Here is a 16,708-nt window from a genome sequence, read left to right on the forward strand (position 1 = left end):
AAGAAAATTTAATTTTGAAACATAGTTTCTCTTCAATTTCAACTCTTTAAAATTCAAAATCTACCGAAAAAAGAAGAGAAAATCTAGCTAATTCGAATCTTTTTGAAAATTCTTAAAAATAATTTATGGGACATCATTAGTAATATTTCCTGATTAAGATTAATTTTAGAATTTTGATGACATGTTTTAAATAGGTTAAAATCCAGTCTGCACTTTGTTAGAATATATAACAAATTGGACCAAGTTATATTTCTAACACAGACATCATTATTTCTTCTAGATTTTCCAGAACAAAATGTTTAAAAGAAATCCAAAATACTTTTAAATAAGATTTAAATTTGATTTGAGATTTTCTAGATTTGCCAGAATTGTTTTGAATTTTAATCACAATTTTGAATAAATATTTCACAGATATTCTTCATCGAAAAAACAGAAGCTAAAATGAAGAATTAAATTAAAATGTAATTATTATTCTTTAAAATAAAAATAAAAAAAATTACTTGAACATTGATTTGAAAGAAGAGGAAGGAATTTAAAAGGTAAAAGGTATATGTGTTTAAAAATTCTAAAATCATTTTTAAGGTTGTTTTTTCTCTAAAATTGTCTTTCTGAAAGTTATAAGAAGCAAAGTAAAAAAAATAAATGAATTTATTTAAAAAAGTAAAGACCAAGTCTTTAAAATATTTTCTTGGATTTTCAAATTCTATTTGAGTTTTGCCTCTCTTGGAATTAAAAATGTTGAGCAAAGCGAGACCAGCTTGCTAGTAAATAAATACAATTTAAAAAATAGAGGCAGCTCACTTGTAAGTGCTGCTATTTGAGCTATTGTCCTTACAGGCTACCTGGTGCCCGCGGGCACCGCGTTGTTGACCCCTGCTGTAGTTTTACACGAGGACCACTTTATTTCATCTGTTTTCGCTCCGCTCCACTCCAACATGACATCATTTCCGTTCTTTTCGCCTTCAAAATAAGAGCTCAAGGCATATACTGTATAACAGGAACTTAACATCACAAAGAGCCAAAACCATAAAAATAGGTGACAGTATTTTGTTGAAAGTGTTAAATTTGTGTACGGTACTCTCTGCAGTTGAGTAAGCCTGCTGGTTGAAACATAACTAACAAAAAAATTAAAAAAAGGGTGACTTGGTCTGCTCCAATCGCCATTTTATTGGTAACACCTGATAGCACAAGTTGTCCGAATAAGAGAAAAGAGTGAAGCACGCCAGAGAGCAAGAAGATTCCTCAAATCGCACAGAAGAAGAGAAAAGTGACAAAAGACTACAAAGCGGCGGAGTACAAGGAGCGACGATCCCGTCAAGTCGTCAAGATGATTGCTGCTCGCGAGTCCATGGAAGATCGCCTGTGAGAGCGCCCTCTGCTGGAGCCCCACGTTATGGCACCTCGCAGCTTTTATGTACAACAAAACATGCAAAATCCTCCTAAATCTTTCCATATAATACTGTATATACACATGTATAATAATATATATATGTATATAAAGACACCCGAGACAAAAATATATATCAGAGCTGAGGAAGGAGACGGAAATGCCAAAAAGTGTGACGTTGTTGATGTTCATGCAGAAAGACCAGCCAATAAGCTTGGAAAGACAAACTTGTAAACACGAAGAAACAACACGCCTGGACCTTAAACTACATGCTGGGTGTCAGAGTAACACGCACACTTGTATTTCTGACCTTCTTGAGACCTCCCCAAAAAATGCCTACCACCCTTCCTAGATGTATAAACATTTGTATTTATAACATTAAAAATGCCATGCAAATATAAAAAAGGTTAGCGTTTAGTTAATTTGTTGTTTGTAATTGGTTTTTAAATTTGCATTATTTACTTTTGTAAATAATGACAGTAACTTGGTATGTCTCTTGTTGCGTTAGGACGAGATGTTCCTCCAAGGGGATTTAAGTTGCTGGTCAATCCCAAGTTCTTTTGATGACACAAGATGAGTTTAAATGATCACCCAGAACCGAATAGGTATTTTGCAATTTATTCCAAAGCTTTGGAGAGACCAACCTAAAAACAACACATTCAAATTGTGTCGCCAAGTTGATCTGAAAATATTACGGAAGCGCTGTGTTCTTCAATATGTCTCTCGCCCCCACCGTCCAGAACGAATACACATGTATATTGTTCTCCTTAGCTGGAGACAGGATGAGATAGGAAAAAGGAGTCTCTCTCCTCCTCACATTCCTAAAGCCAAGGTTAACTTGCAGTGTACCATGGACATGAGATTAAAAAATAGAAAGAGTACAAATGGAAAACACTTGTTATTTCAAATATGACTATAGAGAAAAATAACTCTTAAAAAATAAATTATATATATATATATATATATACACATCTATATGTATATATATATATATATATATATATATATATATATATATACATACATACATACATACATACATATACACATATATTTTTAGTATTATTAAGTTTGGCCAAAGGGAGCGCAATTCAATTTCTTACACTTATTTCATATGTTGACCAGAGGGGGAGCACTTTGGGACCACCTTAATTTTGATAGATGTCATTAGCAGGGGTGCAAATGAGACATTCTCTATTAGATGCAATGGTTTTCTGTATTGGAATGGTTAGAACAATTGTATCTAAGTTATCACAAAAGTTTGTGTTGACATAAGTTCCCGGCAAGAAGACAAAAGCTGTAAAACTCCACTGTTTAGGATGGGAAGTAACATGAAGGTGTTCCGTTTCTTTCATGTATTGTAATCCACAGAAAGATTTTGTTTTGACCCGAGAACTACACAGCGGAGAAAAAGCAGGACCTGCCCAAGTTCCAGGCACCTCTTCTTTGAACTGTTTCACAACCACTTCTTTGAAAAGTTCTGTAACCAAAGGCGACGGCTGTTTACGACCCCCTCCCTTAGAAACAGCTGTTGCCATGTAATCAGGGAAAGTCCAAATAAAAGAGACGTACAATCTTTCGTCAGGAGCGTGTTGGAAGACTGTACAACGGTACATGTGTACGCGTCTAACCTCAATTGAGCCAAATGTAATTCTGTCTCTGTTTAATTCCTTACTTCTTGTCTTATTTAATAGATATTGTTTGAACCTGACAGGGAGCATGATTTATGGCATCACTTGTTCAGCGGTCCTGATATGAAAGCTACTTTTCCTTCTTCATGTCTCAAGAAGGGTAGAAACACAAACTTTTCCTTCTTCGTGTCTCAAGAAGGGTAGAAACACACACACACAGAGTATACTTCAGTATAAAAAGCGGTGTCAATTAAGTGTAAATATTGTTCAAAAGTAAACATAAAAAAACCCACAAAATGATCAGAAAGCTAAAAAAAAAAATCGGTTTGAGCATTTCGGTTGATGTTTGTGTTCAAAATTAATAGTGTTCTCGCTCTTTCAAAGTAAAGGTCTTGCTTTGACGTAACTTGATATTATTAATCATCCCCAAAATGCGCAGCATTCTTGCGCTTAAGCCCCGTAATCTTTGAAAATGTTGGTAGAAAATGTCTGTTTCATCAGAAGCATAATTAATATTGACAAACCTTAACCCTCAGGCCATTTTGTCTTAACATCGTCAAAATGAATAGTCTTCTTTTTCTGACAAATCTTAACGATTCCCGATTGATGAAAGAAAATATCCCTTTTAGCAGAAAGCGAGCTAGATTCCAATATCTTGTTTTAAAAGAAAACCAACAATAATGCCATAATAGCAATAATCAAAATCAATAGGGTTACTTTTTTTTTTTTAAAGCAAAATAATTTTTGAAAAATCGGAAGAAAACCAAATCAGTTCAAGCAGAAACTTAACTAATGTAAGCCATTTAAAAAGGAGTTCAAAATCAATGGGGTTCTTGCTTTGACAAAGATACAGACGGTCGAATGTGCTTGGGGAATATATGTTATGGCTAAATGTTAACTTTGACGTTAGACATCTTGTTTTAGGCGGGTAAGAGTTCAACATCCACAGGGTTCTTGCTTTGACAAAAACTAATAAGCAACAACTAAAGCTTTCCTCGTTCTCCTGCTTTGAAGAAAAAAATTCACTAAAAAGTCTGACTGGAATATACTATGCTAAGCTAATTAGCGACACAAAATAAATAGTACTTAAAAAAATAACAAAAACCATCTCATGAGGTTTGTCCCGCCACAATAAAAGTACCTCGTTAAAAAAAGAAAGTGTAAAGCAATAAATCCAAAGCAAACAACATCAGTAGAATAACATCCATAACAAACGTTTAAAAATGAGAATAAAACATTCACACACTTTTACTTGCGCACAGGAAGTGGTCAAAAAAGGGGGCGGAGTCTGTTTTGAGCCGTAATAGACACAAATGTCTCCTTTTTGAGGAGACAACTTTAATCTTCAGTATCCCCAAGAAGAGACGCGCTTGAAGTGCCGTCGTTTTGTTTTCTCAAATGTAATAAACACAATATTTCAAAAGTCAAACAATATAAAGTTGATATTTTGTGCGGTGATTGTCTTAGGAGAGGAAGTGGAAGCCGCGCCTCACTGCAAATATGATACAAATAAACACAAGGCATTAGTTCATCCATTCTAGCAATACTTGGAGAATTCCAGCAAGGGGAAGCATCGACCTGGGAAGACAACTTAAGTCTCAACTGTTCATTTAAATCAGGGGTGTCCAAACTTTTTCCACAGAGGGCCGCACACGGAAAAATTTAAGCATGCGGGGGCCATTTTGATATTTTTCTGTTTCAAACCATAACAAAATAAATGTATTTTTCTTTTAATCCTTAGGGCTCCTGGGGAGCATATAGGGTCTCAGTCACTAAAATGTTAAAAATAAGTCAAATTATTATTTTTTATTATTTAATGCTTACAGTAAATCTCTATATCAACTTGAGGTTGATATAAAGTAAAACAAGGTTTTAGGCCTTTTCTGTCAAAGACAACTTTGTTTTTATAGTAAAACTGAAATTTGTAGTATTTAGATAGTAATTTATTGAGTCCTTCAGGAGAGTTCCTTTATTTAGCAATTAAAGCCCTCAAAGATCAATAATGCAGGACACCATTGATTTTAATTATTTAATATTTTTGAGTAATCACAGTGAAAAGTTAAATAAAATCCTACCAAATATATTTGAGATCTGAAAGGTTCCCCACTCATAAAGTGATGCATTTTTATTAGTTTTTTTTAACACTTAAATCTGTCGATTTTAAGTTTGAACTATTATTTTGTTTGTTTTATGCTCTTTTGTTAAAACTTTGATGTTTTTATACGGCAACCACACAACATATGCAATATTTTTTCCACATAAAACATTTTAAAGTGATAATTTTTAAGTAATCATTCATTATAACAGATTTTTTGGTCTTTTTTTTTGGAGCAATGGAAAAAAAAGAAAAAAAAACAAAAGGAAGAAAAAAAAACTGCCTGCATGGCAGCTTTGTGTCAACATTGCCACTTTTTCGTCATTAGATTTAACCTCATTCCACTTTTTTTTAAAATGTTTTTATTTTTATTTTTGCAAAACTATCAATTTTGCAATTTTTGCAAAATGTGTGGCGGGCCGGTAAACAATTAGCTGCAGGCCGCAAATGGCCCCCGGGCCGCACTTTGGACACCCCTGATTTAAATACTAGCTAATTACATATACTGTTTACTTGTACATGGTAATTGTTATAGATTATCTATATGATATAAACATACAATATATCATGTACTCTACATCCATCCATCCATCTTCTTCCGATTATCCGAGGTCGGGTCGCGGGGGCGGCAGCCCAAGCAGGGAAGCCCAGACTTGCCTCTCCCCAGCCACTTGGTCCAGCTCTTCCCTTGGTATCCTGAGGCGTTCCCAGAGCAGCCGGGAAACATAGTCTTCCCAACGTGTCCTGGGTCTTCCTCGTGGCCTCCAAACAGGTCGACAAGCCCTAAACACCTCCCTAGGAGGAGTTCGGGTGGCATTCTGACCAGATGCCTGAACCACCTCATCTGGCTCTTTTCCATGTGACCATAGGTGAGGATGGGAAGGTAGATGGACCGGTAAATTAAGAGCTTTGCATTCCGGCTCAGCTCGTTCTTTACCACAACGGATCGATACGGCGTCCGCATTACTGAAGACGCCGCACCGATCCGCCGGTCGATCTCACCATCCACTCTTCCCTCACTGTACAGTTATTATGTAAATATTACATATATGTTACATTTTATATTGCTAGCCAGATAAGCTGGTTCGGGCATCTGGTCAGGTTCCCACCTGAACGCCTTGAAGGGGAAGACCAAGGACACGTTGGGAAGACTATGTCTCTACGCCCCGGGAGGAGCTGGAAAAAGTGGCTGGGGAGAGGGAAGTCCGGGCTTCCCTGCTTAGGCTGCTGCACCCGCGACCCGACCTCGGACAAGCGGAAGAAGATGGATGGATGGATGAGTACTACAGTACATTTTTAGTCTACTTTATACCTGCTTTATCCTTTCCATCCTTTGTTACCGAGCTACTTTGTGGAACAATTTCCCTTGTGGATCATTAACGTTTGTCTAAGTCCAAGTCTAAAGAGGGTAGCAGTTTCACTCCGGAACAGACCAAATTCACTGGACTTGATTTCCTAACGTTCGACTTTCAAGGTTTGAACTCCTTCCTTGTCATGTCTTCACTTCCCGTCCGGCACATCTAACCACCTGGCTTGTTCCAGTGAGAAGACGCACTCACTCTCGCCATGCGTGACCCCGCCCCCTTGCCATTAAAAAAAACAACAACAACAATCACGAGTCCAACAACAACAAAAAACAAGAAATTATTTAAAAAGTAGCCACAGTGGAGATATGAGAGTGTGTGTAGTATCACAGCTGACACAGAGAAGCCAAATACAAAAACAATCATTTTAAACCAAATATCAACCATAAAAAACAGCGGGGGAAGAGGGGGCATGCTTCCTTAAAAAGGTGGACAAAAATCCTTGAACTAGAACCCACTGGCATCAATGATAAGTTCCATGGTACACATGAGGTGTGCAGTAGTAGTAGCAGTAGTAGTAGTAGTAGTAGTAGTATTGAGTGCAGTGACAGCACACAAAGAAAAAAGACAAAGAAGAAGGAGAGCACATGAACAAAGAATCACCAACGAGCCAGCACTCCCTCTAGTGGTTGGTGGTGGTGGTCCATGGTGGTGCCCGCCTGGCATGTGCTTCAAGTTCCAGCAAGGTGCTTGGCACCTCCTCCTCATCCTCCACCTCCTCCATTCCTCCTCCTCCTCACACACAAGATGGAGGACGAACATCTGGAGAAAGAAAAGGAATAATGACATTACTACCGGTAATTACATATTTATCAATCAATCAATCAATGTTTATATAGCCCCAAATCACAAATGTCTCAAAGGACTGCACAAATCATTACGACTACAACATCCTCGGAAGAACCCACTAGTTAATTCACACTGTGTACTTGCAAAACACATATGCTGATTAAGTAACTTACTAATTCACTAAAACAGGCACAATGGCTGCCTACTAACTAAAACAATTTACACACCAACCAACTAACTAGCACGGGCTGAATTATTACTAAAACAGCTCTACTAACTACCTACTGTAGTCACTACTAAAAGGTCACTAATTGAGTTACACAGACTGTATACTTACTGAACACATTTAATAACTAACACTTTTCAACCCATATTCAGTTGAATATGCTACAAAGATAACATATTTGATGTTCAAACACAAACATTTTTTTTTCAAGTAATCATTAACTTTAGAATTTGATGCCAGCAACACGTGACAAAGAAGTTGGGAAAGGTGGCAATAAATACTGATAAAATTGAGGAATGCTCATCAAACACTTATTTGGAACGTCCCACAAGTGTGCAGGCTAATTGGGAACAGGTGGGTGCCATGATTGGGTATAAAAACAGCTTCCCAAAAAATGCTCAGTCTTTCACAAGAAAGGATGGGGCCAGATACACCCCTTTGTCCACAACTGCGTGGACAAACAAACAGTCAAACCGTTTAAGAACAACGTTTCTCAAAGTGCAATTGCAAAAAATTTAGGGATTTCAACATCTACGCTCCATAATATCATCAAAAGGTTCAGAGAATCTGGAGAAATCACTCCACGTAAGCCGCATGGCCGGAAACCAACATTGAATGACCGTGACCTTCCATCCCTCAGACGGCACTGTATCCAAAACCGACATCAATCTCTAAAGGATATCACCACATGGGCACAGGAACACTTCAGAAAACCACTGTCACTAAATACAGTTGGTCGCTACATCTGTAAGTGCAAGTTAAAGCTCTACTACGCAAAGCGAAAGCCATTCATCAACAACATCCAGAAACGCCGCCGGCTTATCTGAGCCCGAGATCATCTAAGATGGACTGATGCACAGTGGAAAAGTGTTCTGTGGTCGGATGAGTCCACATTTCAAATTGTTTTTGGAAACTGTGTCCTCCTGAACAAAGTGGAAAAGAACCATCCGGATTGTTATAGGCGCAAAGTTGAAAAGCCAGCATGTGTGATGGTATGGGGGTGCATTAGTGCCCAAGGCATTGGTAACTTACACATCTTTGAAGGCACCTTTAGTGCTGAAAGGTACATCCAGCTTTTGGAGCAGCAAATGTCATCCAAGCAATGTTATCATGGACTCCCCTGCTTATTTCAGAAAAAAAATGCCAAGCCACGTGTTACAACAGCGTGGCTTCGTAGTAAAAGAGTGCGGGTACTTTCCTGGCCCACCTGCAGTCCAGACATGTCTCCCGTCTAAAATGTGTGGCGCATTAAGAAGCGTAAAATACGACAACAAGACTGTTGAACAACTTAAGCTGAACATCAAGCAAGAATGGTAAAGAATTCCACTTTCAAAGCTTCAACAATTAGTTTCCTCAGTTCCCAAACGTTTTTTGAGTGTTGTTAAAAGAAAAGGTGATGTAACACAGTCGTGAACATGCTCTTTCCCAACTACTTTGGCACGTGTTGCAGCCATGAAATTCTAAGTTAATTATTATTTACAAAAAAAAAATGAAGTTTATGAGTTTGAACATCAAATATCTTGTCTTGTAGTGCATTCAATTGAATATAGGTTGAAAATAATTTGCAAATCATTGTATTCCGTTTATATTTACATCTTACACAATTTCCCAACTTATATGGAAACGGGGTTTGTAGTAAAACACACTAACCAAGTCACACTAGCTGCAATCTTACTGAAACAAATGTACCGATTGACCCACCTAACTAACTAGAGTCACACTGGCTGCCTACTTACTACAATACATTTGTTGACGGTCTACAGATTAGCATTTACAATGTACATGGTAAAACTAAATGTTGTAACTAACTCACCCTGACTGTCTACATACAAAAACACATGTTCTATCTAACCAACTAACTGGTTTAAAAGCACAAAATAAAGCACACTAACTAACTATCTAACAAACTAGTGGCCATAGTGAATTTGCGACTGACCACCCAAAGAACAGAGAGAGTAAGCTAATAGATAACTAGATCTATGAACCAATCAGTTAGCGTACCTAATTGCAGCGGTGTGGCAGGGGCGCCCGAGCAGTGGAAGTGGATGTTCTGCCACTTCGCGTCCCGGCGGTGCCAGATGCGGGTTTCCTCCGACTGGCTGGAGCGCGGCTGTCCCTGCTCGTCCACAAACTGCGTGAGGCGGATGTATGCGATACAGGCGGCGTCCTCGCCGATCAGGTGGACGTGCGGGTTGAGGATGGTGGTGTGGATGGGTTTGCTGTTTTTGGCCAGAACTGAACAGCAGGCAGAGGGGTTAGCATGGCGCTTTACCACAAGATGAGCAGACGGGGTCTTACGGTGGTCAAAGTAGAATCGGTGGAAGTCCATCCCCTCCACCAAGTTGCCCAGGGCCTCTGGCTCAAAGCAGGTCAAGCCGGGGTCGCAGATCTTTCTGAGGATGACACAATCCGGACACAAATCAAAGAAGGTAAGGCGGCTTGATGAAACACAGTGGACCAACACCAGCAGCTGACATGGCTCCCTAAACCATCGCTGACTGTGGGAACTTCACACTTTAATTTGGAAGTCAAGGCGCTCGAGTCTGGAGGAAGGCTGGAGAGGAGCAAAATTCAATTTGCTTGAAATCCAGTGTGAAGTTCCCTCAGTCGGCAATGGTTTGGGGAGCCATGTCAGCTGCTGGTGTTGGTCCACTGTGTTTCATCAAGTCCAGAGTCAATGCAGTTGTGTACCAAGAGATGTTAGAGCACTAAATGCTTCCGTCTGTTGAAAAGCTCTATGGAGATGATGATTTCATTTCCCAGCATGATCTGGCACCTGTCCACAGTGCCAAAACCAGCAGTAACTGGTGTACTGACCATGGCATTACTGTCCTCCATTGGCCTGCCAACTCCCCTGACCTGAACTCCACAGAGCATTTGTGGGCTATTGTGAAGAAGAAGCTGAAAGACACCAGGCCCAATAATGCAAATGAGGTAAAGGCCGCTATTGAAGCATCCTGGGCATCAATAACACCTCCGCAATGCCACAGGCTGATTGCCTCCATGCCACGCCGCATTGATGCAGTCATCTGTGCAAAAGGATTCCCAATCAAGTACTGAGTGCATTAATCGACATTTTCAAATGTTTGATTTTGTTTTGCTGTTATAAATCTTTTTTTTACTTGGTCTGAGGAAATATTCAATTTTTTTGAGATAGGATTTTTGAGTTTTCTTAAACTGTATGCCATAATCAGCAATATTAAAATAATAAAAGGCTTGCAATATTTCAGTTGATGTGTAATGAATCCAGAATGTATGACATTTTCATGTTTTTAGTTGCATTGCAGAAAATAAAAGGACTTTATCACAATATTCTTGTCAAACTTATTTGGTGACGAACCCCAAGATGCAGAGATGGAGGCAGGCATTGGATAGGAAAACATGATTTAATTAAAACCAAACAAGAACAAACAAAAAGCATGCATGTAGGCGGGTGACAAACTAAGGGAGCTAGCGTAGTGGCTAGAAAACAAAAAGGAACTTAGCGTGGAAGCTAGCGGGTAGCAAAACTGGAAACAGCTAATGGCTAACAAGAAAACACGAAACAAAAGAGCTAGGGAGAAAACAAACTACAAATAGCTAACAGGAACAGCTTACCGCTGCGACGACAAGGACAAATAGTAGCACGACAGGTAGTAGCTGTAACAATGACATCGACACGACAGGTAGCAACGACAAAAGCGACATGTGGCAACGACAAATCATCCAGCACTGACTGGAGGAACAAAGCAGGTAATATAGGAGCGGGGTGATTGACCACAGGTGTGGCAAGGTGCCAATCAGCCGCAGCTGAGGGAAAAACAGCACACAGGGAGACAAACAGGAAGCTGACAAAATAGGAGCACTGACAGGAACTAAAAACAGGAAGACAAACAGGAAGCTCACAAAATAAGAGCGCTGACAGGAACTAAAAACAGGAAATAATAAACACAGAGGAAACAAAGACAAATGCAGAGGAAAAAAACTAAAACACAAACAAACTGTCAAAGACGTGCACCTGAGGATAGGCCCCTCTCACCCCTAAAACATGCACTTGGGGATAGGCCCCTCCCACCTCCAAAGACATGCACCTGGGGATAGGCCCCTCCCACCTTCAAAGTGAAGTGAAGTGAATCATATTTATATAGCGCTTTTTTCTAGTGACTCAAAGCGCTTTACATAGTGAAACCCAATATCTAAGTTACATTTAAACCAGTGTGGGTGGCACTGCGAGCAGGTGGGTAAAGTGTCTTGCCCAAGGACACAACGGCAGTAACTAGGATGGCGGAAGCGGGAATCGAACCTGCAACCCTCAAGTTGCTGGCATGGCCACTCTACCAACCGAGCTATGCCGCCCCAAAGAAAATGCACCTGGGGATAGGCCCCTCCCACTTCCAAAGACATGCACCTGAGGATAAGCCCCTCTAACCCTAAAAACATGCACTTGGAGATAGGCCCCTCCCACTTCCAAAGACATTCACCTGGGGATAGGCCCCTCCCGCCTCCAAAGACATGCACCTGGAGATAGGCCCCTCCCACTTCCAAAGAAATGCACCCGGGGATAGACCCCTCCCACTTCCAAAGACATGCACCTGAGGATAAGCCCCTCTAACCCTAAAAACATGCACCCGGGGATAGGCCCCTCCCACCTCCAAAGACATTCACCTGGGGATAGGCCCCTCCCGCCTCCAAAGACATGCACCTGGAGATAGGCCCCTCCCACTTCCAAAGAAATGCACCCGGGGATAGACCCCTCCCACCTCCAAAGACATTCACCTGGGGATAGGCCCCTCCCGCCTCCAAAGACATGCACCTGGGGATAGGTTGATTGGCAACACTAAATGACAAAAAAAACATTTTGAGCGAAAAAAAATATCTATCTGTGCACTTTGCTATCAATCATATACTGATACTACCCCTGGTATGGACACTACCAATTTCATCAGTACTGACTGTGACAATGTTGACACGCTCTTGTTATTTTATCCTCCCTTGACACATCTTATTATCTTTCTGCCACAACGTGCTTTCATCGACGACTCTTGAACTTTACGAAGCGCTTTTTTTCTTCTTTTGTTAAAAGCTCGGTTAGCTTAGCATGCCTGCTCCTGGCTTTGTCTCTGTGTAACATGATTAGCGTAGTACTAAAGATACCAAGAAATGCAGTTTGTTTGCCGTAATGGAGGTGATTAGTATTATGTGTCTGGTTACACATACAGTAGTTAACTTTGTGATGGGTATTAAAAGGCCTTCATCGACCCACTTTTCCACAGAAATGGTCAGACTCTGATACGCGGGCGATGGATGGGCACACCCCCAGTGTGAACACCTGAACAGCACTCACGCGTAAGCCTCAAAGTCTCCGTTGTTGATGGCCTCGATCAGCTGCTCCGTGATCTTGATGATCTCCTGTTTGCGAACTGCAGAGTGAGGAAGCGACAACGCAGTTAAAAGGACGCCACAGAATTTTACTTTGGAATTCCACTAATTTTTTTGGGGAAAAAAAGAGAGCGTCATGTCTGGTCACTTCAGCAGGCATCAAAGTGCAAACTACACATACCATAAATTCTGGACTACAGACGGCTACTTTTTTTTCCGTCACTTTGAAATTAATTAATGTTTTGTGTTCAATAGTTTTCATTAAACACAATCACAGGACTGAAATGGTGCGTCATTGTTTGTGCTATGGCGCCATCTTTTGGACAAGTTTACTAACTGCAGGTGCTGCCAGTTAGTAATGTACAAACCCTGTTTCCATATGAGTTGGGAAATTGTGTTAGATGTAAATATAAACGGAATACAATGATTTGTGAATCTTTTTCAACCCATATTCAGTTGAATATGCTACAAAGACAACATATTTGATGTTCAAACTGATAAACATTTTTTTTTTTTTCAAATAATCATTAACTTTAGAATTTGATGCCAGCAATACGTAACAAAGAAGTTGGGAATGGTGGCAATACATACTGATAAAGTTGAGGAATGCTCATCAAACACTTATTTGGAACATCCCACAGGTGTGCAGGTTAATTGGGAACAGGTGGGTGCCATGATTGGGTATAAAAACAGCTTCCCAAAAAATGCTCAGTCTTTCACAAGAAAGGATGGGGCGAGGTACACCCCTTTGTCCACAACTGCGTGAGCAAATAGTCAAACAGTTTGAGAACAACGTTTCTCAAAGTGCAATTGCAAGAAATTTAGGGATTTCAATATTTACGGTCCATAATATCATCAAAAGGTTCAGAGTGTCTGGAGAAATCACTCCACGTAAGCGGCATGGCCGGAAACCAACATTGAATGACCGCGACCTTCGATCCCTCAGACGGCACTGTATCAAAAACCGACATCAATCTCTAAAGGATATCACCACATGGGCTCAGGAACACTTCAGAAAACCACTGTCACTAAATACAGTTGGTCGCTACATCTGTAAGTGGAAGTTAAAGCTCTACTACGCAAAGTGAAAGCCATTTATCAACAACATCCAGAAACGCCGCCGGCTTCTCTGGGCCAGAGATCATCTAATATTAACTGATGCAAAGTGGAAAAGTGTTCTTAAAATGAAAGGTGATTTAACACAGTGGTGAACATGTTCTTTCCCAACTACTATGGCATGTGTTGCAGCCATGAAATTCTAAGTTAATTATTATTTGCAAAAAAAAAAATAAAGTTTATGAGTTTGAACATTAAATATCTTGTTTTTGTAGTGCATTCAATTGAATATGGGTTCAAAATGATTAGCAAATTATTGTATTCCGTTAATATTTACATCTAACACATTTCCCCAACTCATATGGAAACAGGGTTTGTACTTCCTGTTTTGCCTTGAAACAAAAGTAAAACCGTCCATAGCGTTCCTACGCCTATGGATTCTCCGTTCATCACAACAAGCAACGATTGTTAGTTTTACAATACATCTAAAACAATTCATTTTTACTAAAGCGTCTCGTGTGTGATGTCTGTGGGAGTGTTTTCATGCTTTTCCGTGCTAGCATAATGTAATGAAGCTAGTGTCGTTAGCATGAGCTAACATGCTAACACGTTCACAAGTGTCTGTGTTAGCATTATTAACTTAGAATTGTATTCTTTTTTTGTGTTTTTTCCGTTTCACAAATTCCTCAGTAAACTCACCAAAAAGTCACCGTGGACTTATTGAGTCTGTTTAGGTGATTGGAAAGCTAGCTTTCGGAGTTAGTGGGTCCATGACCATGTGTTTTGTTTTGTTTGATCAGCCGTTTTACTGCCGTGTCACAGGCTCCGCTTGGAAACAATGAAGGTTTGTGAATAAACATTTACAAAATATTTATGTGTAAATAACTAATTTCACAACGTCCAATAGTCCAGTGCGGCAAAAATAAGGAAATATATTTACAAACCCCATTTCCATATGAGTTGGGAAATTGTGTTAGATGTAAATATAAATGGAATACAATGATTTGCAAATCATTTTCAACCCATATTCAGTTGAATATGAGACAAAGACAACACATTTGATGTTCAAACTGATAAAGTAAAAGCCATTTATCAACAACATCCAGAAACGCCGCCGGCTTCTCTGGGCCTGAGATCATCTAAGATGGATTGATGCAAAGTGAAAAGGTGTTCTACGGTCTGATGAGTCCACATTTCAATTTTTGGGGGGAAATATTGCACATCGTGTCATCCAGACCAAAAGGGAAGCAAACCATCCACACTGTTATTGACACAAAGTTCAAAAGCCAGCATGTGTGATGGTATGGGGGTGCATTAGTGTCCAAGGCATGGGTAACTTACACATCTGTGAAGGCACCATTAATGCTGAAAGATACATACAGGTTTTGGAACAACATATGCTGCCATCTCAGCAAGACAATGCCAAGCCACATTCAGCACGTGTTTCAACAGCGTGGCTGCGTCAAAAATGAGTGTGGGTACTTTCCCGGCCCGCCTGCAGTCCAGACTTGTCTCCCATGGAAAATGTGTGGCGCGTTATGAAGCGTAAAATACGACAGCGGAGACCCCGGACTGTTGAACGATTGAAGCTCTACATAAAACAAGAATGGGAATGAATTCCACTTTCAAAGCTTCAACAATTAGTTTCTTCAGTTCCCAAACGTTTGAGTGTTGTTAAAAGAAAAGGTGATGTAACACAGTGGTGAACATGCCCTTTCCCAACTACTTTGGCACGTGATGCAGCCATGAAATTCTAAGTTAATTATTATTTGCAAAAAAAAATAAAGTTTATGAGTTTGAACATCAAATATCTTGTCTTTGTAGTGCATTCAATTGAATATGGGTTGAAAAGGATTTGCAAATCATTGTATTCTGTTTAAATTTACATCCAACACAATTTCCCAACTCATATGGAAACAGGGTTTGTAGATCCTGGTGCGCTCTTTAGTCTGGGAAATACGGTAATTCCAAAATCAAAGTTTTCACTACACATTTTAAACTGACACCTGCAGCTCTGTCAAACCTGGAGCATTACTGTCACAATTAAAAAGCGGGTTGTGGTTAGTTGTGTTGCATCCACGGGCACGGGCACACACACACACACACACACACACACAGTTTCTCACGTCGTCGCCCAAAGACGACCATTACATCGCTAACCACGGAAAAAGAGAGCAGAACGCTACCTCGGCGCACTACCCAGAATGCCTTGCCGGCCTCTCACAGCACTCCAACAACATGCCTGCACTCCAACCCGTGCATCTCAATACTTACTCTGGGGAGAGGAAGGGGAGGGGCTCGATGGGGGGCGAGGGGGAGGAGGTGGGGAGGTCGCCTGCACGGGAGCGGGAGGAGGTCGGGGGGGCGCGCTCAAAGGCGGTGCTGGAGCAGCGGTGTCGGGTTCGGGAGCAGGCGCCGGTTGCGCCCGGCGAACGCTGCTCACCAGGTCTGTGAGCCTGGACACTGAGTATGATGTCATATGAGAGACGCATGTCTAGTGCAGGGGTGTCCAAAGTGACCTCGTTTTGTCTACGGGCCGCAACACATTCTAAAAATACCATCAAAAATAATTACAATTACAAAAAAATTAATAAATAAAAAGTTCAATAAATCAGTGGTCTCCAACTTTTTGGGAGCTGCGGACCGGTCAACGCTTGATAATTTGTCCCGCCGCCTGGCGGGGGGTGGGGATTCTTTAATTTTTTGTTTATTTTTTTTTTTTTGTCATGAAAAAGGGAGGTTTTTTGGGTTGGTGCACTAATTGTAAATGTATCTTGTGTTTTTTTATGTTGATTAAATAAA

The 16,708-nt window shown here is 40.3% G+C and overlaps 1 protein-coding gene across 42 annotated transcripts in view; it reads right to left on the reverse strand.

Annotated features, from left to right (window-relative positions):
* Positions 1-1,147: 1,147 nt before the first annotated feature.
* Positions 1,148-16,708, reverse strand: part of camk2b1 (calcium/calmodulin-dependent protein kinase (CaM kinase) II beta 1) — a 190,097-nt gene continuing 174,536 nt past the window's right edge. For 22 of the 42 annotated variants that reach the window (XM_061904346.1, XM_061904311.1, XM_061904263.1 and 19 more), the window contains 4 exons: positions 12,816-12,891; positions 9,791-9,885; positions 9,494-9,727; positions 1,148-7,239 (listed from right to left, as the gene is read on the reverse strand). In XM_061904346.1, the coding sequence (XP_061760330.1) occupies positions 7,214-7,239; positions 9,494-9,727; positions 9,791-9,885; positions 12,816-12,891 (431 nt within the window). In that variant the 3' untranslated portion in view covers positions 1,148-7,213. Of the gene's footprint in view, positions 7,240-9,493; positions 9,728-9,790; positions 9,886-12,815; positions 12,892-16,180; positions 16,370-16,708 lie in introns of all 42 variants that reach the window. The other 20 variants (XM_061904166.1, XM_061904133.1, XM_061904116.1 and 17 more) reach the window with 1 other exon arrangement.

Source organism: Nerophis ophidion, linkage group LG01 (assembly GCF_033978795.1).
Source record: "Nerophis ophidion isolate RoL-2023_Sa linkage group LG01, RoL_Noph_v1.0, whole genome shotgun sequence".
Classification (NCBI taxonomy): Eukaryota; Metazoa; Chordata; class Actinopteri; order Syngnathiformes; family Syngnathidae; genus Nerophis; species Nerophis ophidion.